Source organism: Nematolebias whitei, chromosome 22, assembly GCF_014905685.2.
Source record: "Nematolebias whitei isolate Nwh7 chromosome 22, NemWhi1, whole genome shotgun sequence".
Classification (NCBI taxonomy): Eukaryota; Metazoa; Chordata; class Actinopteri; order Cyprinodontiformes; family Rivulidae; genus Nematolebias; species Nematolebias whitei.
The window spans coordinates 23,130,731-23,147,143 of NC_056519.1; the positions used below are offsets into that span (position 1 = coordinate 23,130,731).

Sequence of the window (16,413 nt, forward strand, 5' to 3'; positions counted from 1 at the left end):
AGGCAGCCTAACATGCATGTTTTTGGGCTGTAGGAGGAAACTGGAGTACCCAGAGAAAACCCACACAAGCACAAGAAGAGCATGCGAACTCCACACAGAAAGACCCCAGGTCCAACCGGGGATTGAACCCAGGACCTTCTTGCTGTGAGGCAACAGTGCTAACCACTGAGCCATCATGCTGCCTTATTGATCATTCACATCTTCTAACAGTCTTTCAGAAGATAATTTGCCACTTAGCCTTGGCAAGGGGTGCAGGTTATAGTTGCCAAGCTTGGTCACAATCCTCATTCTCAGGTAGCTGCCCTTGTATTCAGTTCTTCAGGGCTTTTCAATGGGGTTTGGTAGCCATATTATAATGGTGGAAGAGGCTCCCACTTTGCTGTAGCATCTTTTGAAGTACCTAGTCAATCTCTAGGTGTGATAACAGATTCCTCACTCAAACGTTGGAACACTGGATCCGAAGTTGGTTTTGGATCAATCTTGAAGATTGGTATCAGTTTCGATAGTTCCTACATCCTTCCTATAAAACCTCTCTCTCTAGGCTTGCTTGCATAGTAGGATTCCAACAGTGTAAAGTTATGTGCTCTTGTCCATGCATGTCTTATTCCAGTAGCCCATTTCTCGTCAGAATATACTGGTTCCCCAACATTTGACATGGACCTTGTTAATCCGGAAAACATCCGAGCTGGCATGGCCTCATTATTTTATCCCTCACTCGTTATGTAACTGAGGTTGCTCTGAAGCTGGAACAAGATTTGAACCCTGAAGCCTTGATGTTACTGCATTAAATATGTGACATAACCACATCTAGCAGAATTATCATAAGATTTTGGCAACAATAACTGTACAAATATGAAACAGTGTTATAAAGACTGCAGTATTACTGCTAGCAGTAATGGCTAGCAAATGTTTAATTGGGGAGTTGTTTTAAAATACGCAAACTCTGTTTTGGAAGTGGATCTGTTTGTTTGCATAGACTGCATTCACAAGTTAATAACCGCTGGTCTAAGCAGATCCATTTCTAAAGTGGATTTTTCCATCTTAAAACACCTCAAATCTTCAAATTTCTAACTTGTTCTTGCAAAAGGTATAATTTAAACCATTACATTGCCGTCACTTTTCAATGATAGAGTTAGTTTAGCAAAATATGATGAAATTCTTATTTGAAGTGTCCTCTGGCTGCAACAGAAGTTTTACAACTCACTGCAATTTGCATGGGCAAAAGCCACATTTTATGTAAAAAAAAAAAATTCTATAATGCAAAATTGACAGTGGTGTAAAAGGTCCGAGTAATTCCATGAACTGTTCTGAGACTTTATGTTTTCAGACGACAGAAATCCTCTTTGGTTTTGGAACCACTTGAAAGGTTAGCTCGTCAAGAACTATCTACAGCGGGTAATATATCAATTCTTAATATAATTCCCACACAACTTCACTTCAGAAAACCCTAAAAGTTTCTTTAATATCACAGATTTTTGTTTGTGTGTGTTGAACAATTTGAAAGCAAAGATAATTTCTTACCTAAAGTTAGTTTTAAACTGGAACTAACAACAGAACACATACGGTGTTGAACCTAAAATTGACAGAAACATCTGATAAATTATGTGTTTTAACTAAATCTGACAAAAAAAAAAAAAACAAGAAACAAATGGAATTATTAAACAATTAAAATGCACCATGCAATATACTGTATCATGGAGAATGTAGTGACTGTTCAGGTTTAGATTTCTTCTTTGAAGGCAAATGAAAAATAAGAAGGGAGATAAAACAAATTGGCAGGTGGAATTGTAATTATTTACCTCCAGAAACTCACCATGAAGAATATTCCAGATGCTGAGACGAGGAGGCGGCTGTATTTGTCAGAGAAGGCCTGGTGAGGCTCAGGTTTTCCTGATATGGGGTTCATCCTCTCCCTTTTGGAGTACTTGGCCTCAAACTGGGGTCGTATTTCATCCTGAAACCCAGAATCATGAAGGTCTTAATGAAATGACATCAATTTATTTCATTTATTTTAAATTAACCAATATTATAGGAATAGTAACTTAAATCATGGAACGTTCAAAGTCCAAGATCTTAAACTTATTGATTATAATATAGTGAACACTGAAGGTTGTCTGATGTTTTTATTATTTTTGTAGAGAGACTAAAGTTTTAGCACATTTGCTGTTGTATATAACCAGGTTTTTGCCACTTTTATAAATTATCTAGAACAAAATTATTTGGAAAGATCACCAAAAAATAAATACATTTGTTCACACATTAAAATAAATAAGTAAAACAAGCCAGGTATATAGACTCTATGGTAACAAGTAGTATGAAACTAAGAGGAAAACATAGTTGTGCTGCATTTGTTAGCAAACTTATTTTATTTCTGGGGCTTTAATGAAAATTTAAAAATGTCTTTAAATTTTTTGGCTTAAATCTTAGGTATTTAAAGAATATCTGAAGCTGCAGCTGCAGACCACATGCACTTATGTCGTAATTAGCCATAAGTAGCTAATTACGTCATAAAAATGTTATATTTTAATGTTTTTTCTTATGGTTTTTAAGCCGTAAATAACATATTTTAAGGCCTAGTTTCTTTTTGTATGGCTGTTTTAAATTTATTCCTACCAGGCCTTTATGTTCACATTGACTGTTGAGCCTAATCACTTTATTTATTAATTATTTATATATATAATGTATATACATTTTTTCCACTATCACTCTGTCAGTTTCAAATACTTTTTCCAAAATGAAGGTAACTATTTTTTTATTATAGAGCATTAAATACACACCAATTAGACTTATATGCTTTAAAATGAATTATGATTTGATTTGTGGCAATTTAGGCAAAAGTTTTGTTATTTTTAAAAAAGTTATATGGATTAAAAAAAGAAATGCAATGAAGGTAGTGCTTCTTGAAAACAAACCTCAAGTGAAAGTCCACCCAAAGTAAAACGAACTAAAATATTTTAAGCTGCTTTTCTCTCGTGACTTTGCCTCAACAAATAAATAAATACTGATTTTAAAATAACTTCCTTGACAGAATACTCATTGGGAGCCATCTTGCACGCGAAAACCCTGTGTTGTTTTAGGGATGACTCTTAGCTACTACCATACTAAATATTCCCTCAAAAGCTGTAAAGATTACTTGGATTAAGCCATTTATTGTGTTTGTTGACATAACTGAGCTTCGAAGACCATCTTGAATGGAGATGACTCCACTAAACTCAGAGCGTTTTTACCTCCTCTTCCTCCCAGTCGATGAGGTCCCAGTCGTATGCGAGGACAGCTCTGCGTCTTTTCCAGAACTCTAGGAAGACTGTTGCTGCAGGACATACAAAATAATAATTATTACACACAGGCAAGCTTGTGAGCAAAGGAGTTACTCCTCATTGTTTTCAATCACATCAATGATTTCAGACAAATTTCTCCTGGAAAAGGCCACTTTTCAGAACATTTTAGTTTTTGTTTACAGATTATGCTAAAGTAAAAATGATCTAATTGATTCTACACTTCAAGTTCAAGTTCAAGGTTCTTCATTGCCATTCGCATCACATGTGGTACATGAGGTGGAAAGAAATTGTGTACTCAAGGTCCCAGTTACATCCAAAAATAACAAAATATAAAGTGTGAATAAAGAAACAGTATATACAGATCTAAGATAAATGCTAAATGATACGCTAAACTGTCTAAGATATACACTAAACACTAATACAATAATGTAAAAGACAATATGGTATATTAAACTGCAGCCCGGACATGAGTCTGTAGCAGATGGGTATGAATGAATACAGTACTTATAGTTTTAATGAGTGATGTCTCATGTCCTCCGTAGCTGAGGGATATTATGGTGTAGTGAATGTTTGTAGCTTTGATATGTTTTTTCGTGTCCAAAAATCTCATCCAAAAACGCAATTTTGGACAGTTACCCTACCATGCCATATCATTATTTATAAAGCACTTTAAACAGCGACAGGACCATCCAAATGGCTGTACAAACAGAAACAAACACGCAGAGCACATAGCAACATATAACAACGTAAAATCAAAATATAGAAAAAAAAAAATAGCAGATAATAACATAATGACTAGCACAGTGTGATGCATACAGGTTTAACACAAAGCATACAGTGTTGAAAGCCAGGGATTAGTAGTGGGTTTTTAAGCGATATTTAAAAGGTGTGAGGGAAAGGGTATGTTGTGTTTCCAGAAAATAGCACCTAGTGGCAGCAGATATAAAGAAAATAGAAGCGGACCGAGGATGGACCTCTGCGGTACACCCCATTTAAGCGCTGCCGATGCTGAACTGAAACCTTTGATAGAGACATAAAAGGTTCAGTTAAAACTGATTTTAAAGAGAAGAGAAAAAAGAGAAAGGGAGGGGTCAGTAAAGAGCACCGGAGTTTAGCTTTTTGTCATCCAGTGTCTTCAGTAGAAAGAGAGAGACATGAAGAAATGATAAAGCCGATAAATGAAAATGAGGTAGATATTTTTCATTTATCATGCGATTAATTGATTTATTGTTTATTGAGACAGGCCTAGTTGTGAATTATCCTGCATTTTTTCATCTTTGGTCTCCTTCCAGTCCACTAACAGGGAATGGTTCAAACTGCTTTCATCATCGTCATCATCATCATGTTTTTTGTCCCCTTAGAGAAATTTTCCTTGCAGCAAGGTGGCGAGAAAATTAAAACACAACACATAAACAATCACACCACAAATTTGGCAAACAGTAAAAAATCCATGTAAAATATCACTAAAACAGGCTGAACGACAACATCAAGCCTGGTTACATTTAAAATGTATCTGAATAATGGCCTGGCTGATAAAAGAGTCTCCATCTATTTGTTCTGGATTTGAGCTGCCTGAATCTCGTCCCAGATGGAAGGAGCTCAAATGTGCCATAGAAAGGTTGATTTGGAGAGTGAATAATGTGTTCTGCCTTTTGTAGGACTCTTTTTAAAAAAGGGTCTTTTAAATCAGGAAGTCTAACTCCTATATTTTGCCTGCTACTTTTATAATTTGCTTCATCCTGTTCTTGTCTCCTGTTGATCGACTACGGTGGCCCTAAGGTGTAAATGAACAACATTTGAAAAAACAGAATTACATTTGAAAAAACAGAATTACATCTGAAAAAACAGAATTACATTTGAAAAAACAGAATTACATTTGAAAAAACAGAATTACATTTGAAAAAACAAAATTACATTTGAAAAAACTGAATTACATGAAGGAAAAGCATAAGTGGCCAAAGCAGAAGAGGCAGGAATCACTTTTGAAAAACAGAATTAAATTTGAAAAAATGGAATTGTATTAAGCCAAAGCATACGTGGCCAAAGCAAAAGTGTCCGGAATCACTTCTGAAAAAACGGAATTACATTTGAAAAAAATGGAATTAGATTAGAAAAAAAACGGAATTAGATTAGAAAAAATAGAATTATATTTGAAAAAACAGAATCACATTAAGGCAAAGTGGGAGTGGCCAGAATCACATTTGAAAAAACGGGATCACATTAAACCAAAGCATACGTGGCCAAAGCAAACATGTCCGGAATCACTTCTGAAAAAAACGGAATTACATTTGAAAAAAACGGAATTAGATTAGAAAAAATAGAATTATATTTGACAAAACGGAATCACATTAAGCCAAAACAGAAGTGGCCAGAATCACATTTGAAAAAAAACGGAATTACATTTGAAAATACAGAAATTATATTTCTTGAATGATTCCACTTTTTCTAATGTGTTTTTTTTTTCTTTTTTCCAAATGTAATTCTGTATTTTCAAATGTTCATTTACATCTCAAGGTCACCATAACAGACTGCCAAACCAGGTGCTTAAAGCAAAAGTGAGTACAGATTTAATCAGAGTTGGAGCAAACAATCATCAACTTTTTACACACTCCAAACTCATTCAGTTTGCAGAGCAAGTGACGTTTTTGATGAGCTTTATTCTTTGTTCTGTAATTTCACTGAACGTCAGCATCTTGTCAATGACAACTCCCAGATATTTATAGGACGAAACACTCTCCACAGGTTCATCTTTGATGAGAACTGAAGGGGCTGGACTGGACTTCTTTCTAAAATCTATACACATAACTTTGGTTTTTGAGACATTTAATTTCAAATAGGAATTATCACACCTCATAATAAAATCCTCCACTACTTGACCAGGTGAGTCATCCTCTCCCTGTGACAGGCTGACACAGTGTCATCTGCAAATTTCAGGATGTGTCTGTTCATGTACTGACTCCTGCAATCACTGGTGTACAGGATGTACATCAGGGGAGAAAGAACACCGCCCTGAGGAGAACCAGTAGAAGAAAACGCCTCATATGACATAGAAATATTTACCCTGGCACACTGCGATCTATTAACCCTGAGACAACTTTGTTGTGATTTGGTGCTATATAAATAAACAGAATTGAATTAAAACCCATCCAGAAACACTAGGACACTGGTTAAAACCGGTCAGTAATTTACGAGCTAAAATGTGAGGCTGAATGTTTTGAAAGCAGAGGAAAAATCTACCAAAATTAAATGAACGTAAGTGCCGAGGCCATCGATGTGCTTAAAAATGAAGGAATGCTGAGTGATTAGACACTATTCATCACAACATACAGATTGGAAAAACATTATAAGGGAATCCACAAACACAGAGAAGCACTTAAATAATTGAATGGAAAACTCTGGAGCACTGATAAACCAGGTCTCTTTGATGTATAAAAACTGGTAATGGGTGTACCAGACAATACTCCACATTAAACAACAATGGGAAATGGAACTAAATGTCATTTTGGATGATGACTCTTGGGAGATATTTATTTTATTATTATTGGGCGGCTGTGGCTGATTGGTTAGAGCAGCCGTCCTCCAATGCTAAAGTTGGGGGTTCGAATCCACCAGCAGTCACATGTCGAAGTGTTCCTGGGCAAGACACTGAACCCCTCACTGCCTCTGATGTGTGTCCCATCAGTGTATGAATGTGATAAATCACTGATTAGTCTCTTTAGAATGATTTGTTCAATGATCTTGTAGAAATCTAGTAGAGTGCTGTATGAACGGGTAAATGAGGCACAGATTGTAGTGTAAAGCGCTTTGAGTGTCTTGAAATAAGATAAAAAAGTCCCTATATAAGTACAGTCCATTTACCATTTACCATTTATTTTGGTTGCCACAGAGGAATCTGGAGCCAACTCTGGAAAGAGCCTCATTGGAAATTCAATTTTTTATTTTTATTTTTTTCGAACCCCATTTAAGACTTTTCTTTCTGGGCATGACAATAACGGTGACTGTTGGAGAAATTGTGGTGTTGTGGGCGACCACACCCACATATTTTGGGACTGCCCTCGGGTGCAGGGGTTCTGGAAAGGTATCAAGGATGTGTTGGAAAGGTTATTGAAGATACAAATCCCTTTTGACCCTGTCATCTATTTACTTGATGAGTTCCCTGATCATCTCACCCATGACCAAAGATCTGATACGTATTCTCCTCATGACGGCAAGAAAAATGATCACGGTCAATTGGATGAAACCCGACTCACCAACTATTGATCAGTGGATTCCAAAAATAAGACAATTAACAGCTCAACTTCAATTTAATCCACAGAGCTTTGAAAGGCTATGGGGACCCATTGTTAACTTTCTTAAATAAATCTCTCTTGTTGTTTTTATTTGTAAATCAACCCTGTACAATGACAAATGTATATTGTGTTTTTGTCTTTGCTGTTGAAGAGATGGCCCAGTTTCAAGACTTAAAAGTTAGTATATAATTTGCCTTGTACTTGTTTGGCAATAAAAGTAAAAAAAAAAGATAAAAGAATGCAGAGTGATAGCGAGCGACGTAAGCTGGTATGATTGTCAAGAGGTTGTTGACAGAGTCTGAACAAAGTCCTGTGGATAGTTTACTTATTGAACTCGTGTTTACCTGCACTGATTGGTGGCCATTGACTATTTGAGTTTAACCACCTCTGCCATATCCACATTCCTTTTCATCACTCACCGCAGTGAGATGTTTGGAGCGTGAAGGCTCAGCTGTCTGACAGCAGGGAGCACACTTCCGAGGAACATCCTAATGAGAGGACTGAAGCTGATTCTCTGCTGCTGGTGAGAGCACAAAATAAAAGATTAACTCATTACGACAGCAGCGCTTACAGCCAGAAGAAGCAGACTGTAAGGTCAGTACTTTATGTTTCGTATCAGTTTTATTAAAATTACAAACTTTAGTCTGATCTGCCGACAGATGTTTGTGCAGCTGGGCAGTTTTCAACATGGAAGAATCTTTAGCAGGTTGTTTGTGTATGGATGTCTTTACAGTTGTCACTGTTTTCAAGCACCGATGTCTAAATGCTGAGTCAGCATTCACACTATTGTTTTTCCCCTGGTACATTTCTTGAGCTCTTAATTACTTCACTATCCTGTTAGCTATTGAACTCATTCAGGTATCAAAATGTTCAGCTCCTTCAGGACATGACAGATTTGACTTCTGGGAATTGTAAGTTTTATACTTTGTGAAACTTTAAACTTTATAAGTACGTATTTTAAATATAAATGCATTAAGGTTTCTTAAAACCATTGAAAATCTGTATAATTTACTTTTTAGTTTTTAGCTATTGTTTTGATAATTTAAGCTTTTATTTTAAACATTTTAGCTAGTGTTTGGTTGGTTTTAACTTATAGCTAATTCTATGATAAATTTAGATTTTAGTTTATTTTACTGTAGCAGTATGACGATTGCCTGCTCCTAAAGCTGGATACAGCAGTGTAAATTAGCCGGCCAATCGCAGGAGAGGGTACATTACCAGTATATAAGCCTGATGACTGATCACCCTCCTGACACTGAACAGCATACACAATATTACTCTGTTTGTGCCGGGGGACTGGATCTTTGGGATGAACCAGTCTTTGCCGTAATGTATTTTGGGGTTTAAAAGCCACTGGGACGTTATGTTTAGAAAATAAACGTCTCAGTTTCTCTGATACTCCCTCAACATATGGAATGACCACTGGTCTGGGTCTGGGTTCCTCCTTTTCACCTGATGGCTGACTGGAGTCCTGTTTGGGTTTCTTCTCTGCTTTCAGGAAGGCCCAGTTAGGGTATCCACATTGCTCTAGAGCCTGTCTTGTGTGGGATTTCTCCTTCTGCCTGGCTCCTGAGCTAGTGGGGACACTGTCTGCTCTGTGGTACAGAGTCCTGATGACTCCTAACGGGAGTCAAACTGCAAATACTGGTCTGTGTGGGTGGGTTTGCGATACACCTCAGTTTGCAAATGTCCTCTATCAGAGACTGAGACCTCACAGTCCAAGAAAGCCAACTTGCCATTTTTTTCATCTTCTCGTGTGAACTTGATGTATTTATCCACAGAGTTGATGTGGTCAGTAAAATGTTATTCTTCCTGAGATTTAATTTTAACTCAGATGTCGTCAACATACCTGAACCAGTGACTTGGTGGTGTCCCTGAAAAGGACGTCAAGGCTCTCTTTTCTACCTCCTCCATGTACAGGTTGGCAACAATAGGAGAAACTGGAGACCCCATAGCACACCCATGTTTCTGCCTATAATATTGCTCTCTACTGCACCTCTACTGCATCTTCAACAGGAATGCACATAAAGAGTGATGTGACATCAAAAGAGAGCATTGTTTCATCAGTCTCCATGATGACGTCCCTCACCTTATCCACAAAGTCCATGGTGTTCTGTATGTGGTGTTCTGAGCTGCCAACTAAAGGGACGCCAGATATTTGGAAACATTGTAAGTGACAGAGTTAATCATGCTAACAATTGGTCTTATAGGTACACCTTGTTTGTGGATTTTAGGTAAACCATACAGACTAGGTGTGGTCTCCTATGGGTACAGTCTGTGTACCCAGGGGAATCTTTGTGAAAAGAAACCATTAATCATTAAACAGGGGTGGAGGCCTCCATGTTCAACTGTCCCCCTCTTACAATGCTGTGATTGCTAGTATCACTCAGCCCTCTGTGAACAGTAAACAGCCATCAGTGTGCTAATGATCCATTGTTAGGCTGATGGTCCTTCTTGAGCATGTGATCAGCTGGTTTTGGTTGTCAGCAGCAAAACTGGTTGATCCACTCTGAGAAGGTGCTATTTAAGAGACTGAGCTGAATACAGCACCTCAGACTGAGGAAGTCTTGTGGATGAAAGGTGAAACATTTCTACAATTTTTTTTTATTTTTATTTTTTTGAATGTCCAGATGACCAGATTTAACTTTTTTTTGGATTATTCTACCTGGATTATTGAGCATGCATCAGGATATGAGCACGTGTGTTTCTCTGGCTGTGATTCCCTCTTTGGTGTTACTGACTTCCTGGTTACTTAGCAGTGCTGCTGTGTGCACATGTGGGTATGTATTACCTGTTTCACTTGAAGTTGGCCAGTCTAGACTTGGCGGGTAACTGATTTTATTTTGACAGCTAGTACTTGGTGTGGTGTCCACTAAAGATTGGGACAGAACTGTTTGCTTTCCTCCTGGGCGGTAAGTGTATTTTACCTTTTGTACTGGCTGGTTACAATTTTCGCATGATGCTGATTAGTTTTTGTTTGTTTTGTTCTTGCAGTAGTGATTAGCATGTGAATCACCTGTCACAGAGGGTGTGACTTTCTCCTCTCCTCGGGTGATGTGATCAGCAGAAGTGAAGTGACGCCACGCCACTCCTGCAAGACGCCCTGCAGTTTTGCTTTGCATTGCTTGGCTGCTCATTTTTATGGAGCCTTGAGTTGTTTGTAAATGGTAAATGGACTGCACTTATAGCGTTTTTCTATCTGATCAAGATACTCAAAGCTCTTTACAACACAATCTGTGTCCTCATTTACCCATTCATACAGTACTCTTCTAGATCTATACAGAGACTAATCAGAGCTTTATCACATTCATACACTGATGGGACACACATCAGAGGCATGTGCTTGTTTTTATTTGTTGCTCCGGGTCAGCTGGTTCAGTTTGTTCCCAGCTGTCCTTATTCTGCTCAAGCCTGCCTTGGTGGACTCTCACAGCTTAAGTCACCATAATTTGTCAGTGTTTTATCTGAGAGAAGATTGGCTGGCTGAACTAAAGGCTGAGGCCATTTTTGGACTATTTTTATATGTATGTGAGGCCCATTGTTTGTTTGTTTGTTTGCAACACTTAATATATTCATATTTATTTCTGTTTAGTTCATTTCATATTTATGCTTCAGGTTGAAGGCTGAAGGTGGCAGTCCAGTTTGGTGATGGTTCCGTTCCACTCGTGTGTTGCCTTGAACCATCCTTTTGTCTTTTAGTTGTCTGACCACTGGAAAACCTCAGCCTTGGCTGAACATTTATTTTAAAAATCACTACTGCCTCCATGAACATTGGTTTTTAACTAGTGTTAATAAAATGTACATTTTATCTTGGAACACAGTCTCCTGCTTACTTTGTAACGAACCTAAGTCTTTTTGAATATGCATTATTTCCTTGGGTGAAAGTCCTAAGATGGTTTTGCAGTAAGTTTAGGAAATAAAAGAAAAATAGCGTCCATACTCCCAAGCTTGCCACATTAGCGTTTTGTTGCTATTTTGCTTGTTTAAGCTTTTAACTATTGTTTAACTGGTCTTAAGTGTTTATATAATGTTTGGCTAATTTTAGATTTTAGCTACTGTTTGGATGGTTTCAGCTTTTATCTAATGCTATATTAAATTTAGCATTTAGGTACAGTTTATTAATTTTAGCTTTTTGTTGCTATTTTGCTAGTTTAAGCTTTTAGCAATTGTTTAGCTGGCCTTAGCATTTGAACACGGTTTGGCTAATTTTTGTTTTTAACTACTGTTTGGCTGGTTTTAGCTTTTATCTAATGCTATGATAAATGTATCTATTATAGTTTTGTTTATTTTAGCTTATTGTTACTATTTTGCTGGTTTAATCTTTTAGTTATTGTTTAGCTGGTCTTTGCATTTAAATACTGTTTTGCTCATTTTTGTTTTTAACTACTGTTTTGCTGGTATTAGGTTTTAGTCACTGTTAGCTAATTTTAGCAGCTACTACTTGTTAGCTTTTTTGCCATTGTTAGCTTTTAGCTACTGTTGTACTATTTTTTTGACACATTTTGTATTCTAAATTGTTTTTATTGTTTTGCTTGTTTTAGCTTCTGTTTTATTCATTTGAGCGTTTAACTTTTGTTTACCTATTTATAGCTTTGATCATTAAAATAATTTGACAAGTCAGTTTCAGCATCAACAAAATTCAGCAGTCATTCAGCACTCAGCGTTCAAACTGCATCTTCTTAGAAAATTAATATTTCTCTAGTCGTATATGTCTTTTATTGATTATGGGGAGTGGTGGCGCAGAGGCTAAAGAAGGTAGACCTGTGATTGGAAGGTCACTGGTTAGACTTCCTGTACTGACAACATCAAAAATGTGGGAAAAGGTGAAACAGTCACACCTGCCTCCACCCTCATTTGCCCCACTCTGGGCCTTTGAGCAAGGCCTTAACCCTCACCACCTGCTCCCTCGGGCGCACTAGATAGCAGCTCTCTGCTCCACAGAGAGGGCTGTGGTAGCTCAGTGGTCTGTGATTGTGTCAGGAAGGACATCCAGCGTAAAAATAATTGCCAAGTCTATGTGCAAGTTAGTTCACTGTGGCAACCCCTGAAGAAGGGAGCAGCCAAAAGAAGAAGAAAATAGTCTTTCATTTATTATTTTACTTTGAAAATTACAAAGTTGCTTTGCTATGAGGGGGGAATTGAAAATATCCTCTGTCCGTCCTCTGTTGAGAGTGCAGTTACATGAAAAATAGCTGAGGTATCAACTTCCATTTTCCATTTCCATTTTGTTGTGTGGCTGCCTTTAGGTGTATGGCAGGTTCCTTTTGAAAATGGGGTTGCCTTTTCAAAATCTAAGATGGCCACCACCACAAATATACAGGTGCTGGTCATAAAATTAGAATATCATGGAAAAAGTTGATTTATTTAAGTAATTCCATTCAAAAAGTGAAATGTATATTATATTCATTCATTACGCCCAGTCTGATATATTTCAAATGTTTATTTCTTTTAATGTTGATGTTTATAACTGACATCTAATGAAAACACCAAATTCAGTATCTCAGAAAATTAGAATATTGTGAAAAGGTTCAATATTGAAGACACCTGGTGCCACACTCTAATCAGCTAATTTACTCAAAACACTTGCAAAGGTCTTTAAATGGTCTCAGTCTAGTTCTGTAGGTACACAATCATGGGGAAGACTGCTGACTTGACAGTTGTCAAAAAGATGACCATTGACACCTTGTACAGGGAGGTCAAGACACAAAAGGTCATTGCTAAAGAGGCTGGCTGTTCACAGAGCTCTGTATCAAAGCACATTAATAGAGAGGCGAATGGAAGGAAACGATGTGGTAGAAAAAAGTGTACAAGCAATATGGATAACCACACCCTGGAGAGGATTGTGAAACAAAACCCATTCCAAAATGTGGGGGAGATTCACAAAGAGTGGACTGCAGCTGGAGTCAGTGCTTCAAGAACCACCACACACAGACGTATGGAAGACGTGGGTTTCAGCTGTCGCATTCCTTGTGTCAAGCCACTCTTGAACAAGAGACAGCATCAGAAGAATCTCACCTGGGACTGCTGCTGAGTGGTCCAAAGTTATGTTCTCTGATTAAAGTAAATTTAGCATTTTCTTTCGAAATCAAGGTCCCAGAGTCTGGAGGAAGAGAGGAGAGGCACAGAATCCATGTTGCTTTAGGTCCAGTGTCAAGTTTTCACAGTCAGTGATGGTTTGGGGGGCCATGTCATCTGCTGGTGTTGGTCCACTGTGTTTTCTGAAGTCCAAGGTCAACGCAGCTGTCAACCAGGAAGTTTTAGAGACTTCATGCTTCCTGCTGCTGACCAACATTATGGAGAGGCAGATCTCATTTTCCAACAGGACTTGGCACCTGCACATGGTGCCAAAGTTACCAGTACCTGGTTTAAGGACCATGGTATCCCTGTTCTTAATTGGCCGGCAAACTCACCTGACCTTAACCCCATAGAAAATCTATGGAGTATTGTAAAGAGGAAGATGTGATACGCCAGACCCAACAATTCAGAAGAACTGAAGGCCACTATCAGAGCAACCTGGGCTCTCATAACACCTGAGCAGTGACACAGACTGATCGACTCCATGCCACGCCACATTGCTGCAGTAATCCAGACAAAAGGAGCCTCAACAAAGTATTGATGCTGTACATGCTCATACTTTTCATGTTCATACTTTTCAGGTGGCCAACATTTCTAAAAATATTTTTTCATTGGTCTTAAGTACTTTGTAATAGTCTAGTTTTCTGAGATACTGAATTTGGGATTTTCATTTTTGTCAGTTATAATCATCAACATTAAAAGAAATAAACATTTGAAATGTATCAGTCTGTGTGTAATGAATGAATATAATATACAAGTTTCACTTTTTGAATGAAATTACTGAAATAAATAAACTTTTTCATGATATTCTACTTTTATGACCAGCACCTGTATTTAAAGCAGCCACCCCATCATTTGAGGAAACGGTTTTCTAGTTTTTTTAAATTTCTTAAAAGCATAGTTTCCTGAAATGATTGAGGTGGCTGATAACCTTTGGTCGGCTCCTCCATTGCTCCTGTTGGTGAATAAAATTGCTGGCTTTGCCCGCCAGTCATTCTGCACTGCCTCAGACAAGAATAAAAACTACCTCTGTTCTTCTCCACAGTGTAACTACTACCCACTTGACTATCTTGCACTAAAACATTAAGGTTTACTTCCATACTCTGTTCAATTACAGTCCTAAAAAACACATCTCAAAAACTTCAAACACTCACTATTTTTTTTGTTGTTGTATTGATTATTTTTTGAACTCACTATTATGATCCTTCAGGGACGGGGGACATCGGCTTACCTCTTGTTTTATTGTAAATATTCATCATGGGAAACATTTCCTGTAAAACCTTCAGACTTTTCTTCTAGGTTAACATAAGTTAATTTGCTCTAAAGATAAACACGGCTAATCTAGAGTGTGTTCACCCTTTGTACTTTGTTTAAAGTTATTTATTAAAATTCAAGAGTTCCATAAACATGACTCTGTAGAACTTTATAAGAATCATTTACACAGTTTAAGAGTGTAGGTTCATTTTTTAACAAAGTTTGCTTAAATGCATTTCTTAAAGTGTTTCTCTTGTATTCAAGCGTGTTGTTTTTTTCTTCTTGATGAAAACAAAATTAAAAAGATGAATTCCTAATATTCCTTGAAGGAATGGACATCTTCCTCCTGCCTTTCTTGCTCTAGTTATACACTGAAACAAAGTGACCATGAAGGGACAGAGTTGTAGCCTTTATGTAATCTTGTGTCTGTGATTACTTTTGTAAAGATTCTTTAAAATGTTTTATTAGATATTTAGCTGACAGCCAGCAGGCTTGACTCCAAATATTTAATGGCAAAGTTTAAAGTAAGGTCGGTATGAGCTGAGGATAAGTCTATGCTATAATTACACCCAATCTTAGCTCAACAGATGTAAATTTGAACGAGTTAGAGCCATTTAGTTAGAGACACATCCTCAGGGATGTGTGTTGAGCCCCCTCCTGTTCACTCTGCTCACATATGATTGTGCAGCTACCTATCCAGGCTGTCACATTGTAAAGTTTGCAGATGATACAGTGGTGGTGGGATGCATCACAAAAAGTGATGAGTCTAGCTACACGCAAGAGGTGGAACACCTGGAGAGCTGGTGCAAAAAGAATAACCTTCACAACAATGTGAAGAAGACGAAGGAGATGATTGTGGACTTCAGAAGGAGCAAACACACCTACACCCCCCTGAACATAAGAGGATCTGCAGCGGAAGTGGTCTCCAGCTACACGTACTTGTACACATGAATGACAACCTCAGCTGGAGCAACAACACTACCAGCCTGATCAAGAAAGCTCATCAGACTTTACTTCCTCCGGCGGCTGAGACGAGCTGATCTGAGAAGCTCAGTCCTCACCTCCTTCTACAGGTGTGCAATGGAGAGCGTCCTGTGCTCGAGCATCAACGTGTGGCATGGAGGCTGCACAGCTGCAGAAAGAAAAGCTTTGCAGAGAGTGGTGAAGGCTGCACAGAAGATGTTGGAGTCAATCTCCCCACCATCACAGACATTTACACCTCCAGGTGCAGGAAGAGGGCCACCTGCATCATGAAGGACCCAACTCACCCAGCACACACACTTTTTGCCCTGCTCCCCTCAGGAAGGAGGTTGAGGAGCATTAAGTGTAGAACCACTAGACTGAGGAACAGCTTCTACCCTGAAGCTTTAGACTCATGAATATCTAACCAGAATAATCACTGTGAAAAATCACATCATGTTGCTGCTGATCTGTTTCATGTTGCTGCTGATCTGTTTCATGTTGCTGCTGATCTGTTTCATGTTGATGTGTTCATGCGTGCTCATCTGCTCACACAG

The 16,413-nt window shown here is 38.0% G+C and overlaps 1 protein-coding gene across 1 annotated transcript in view; it reads right to left on the reverse strand.

The window, feature by feature from the left end:
• Positions 1 to 16,413, reverse strand: part of LOC119428337 (anoctamin-4) — a 136,933-nt gene that overhangs the window by 19,585 nt on the left and 100,935 nt on the right. Inside the window, exons 16-17 of the mRNA XM_037696010.1 lie at positions 3,228 to 3,310; positions 1,814 to 1,954 (exon numbers count right to left, since the gene is read on the reverse strand). Of these exons, the coding sequence (XP_037551938.1) occupies positions 1,814 to 1,954; positions 3,228 to 3,310 (224 nt within the window). The remainder of the gene's footprint in view (positions 1 to 1,813; positions 1,955 to 3,227; positions 3,311 to 16,413) is intronic.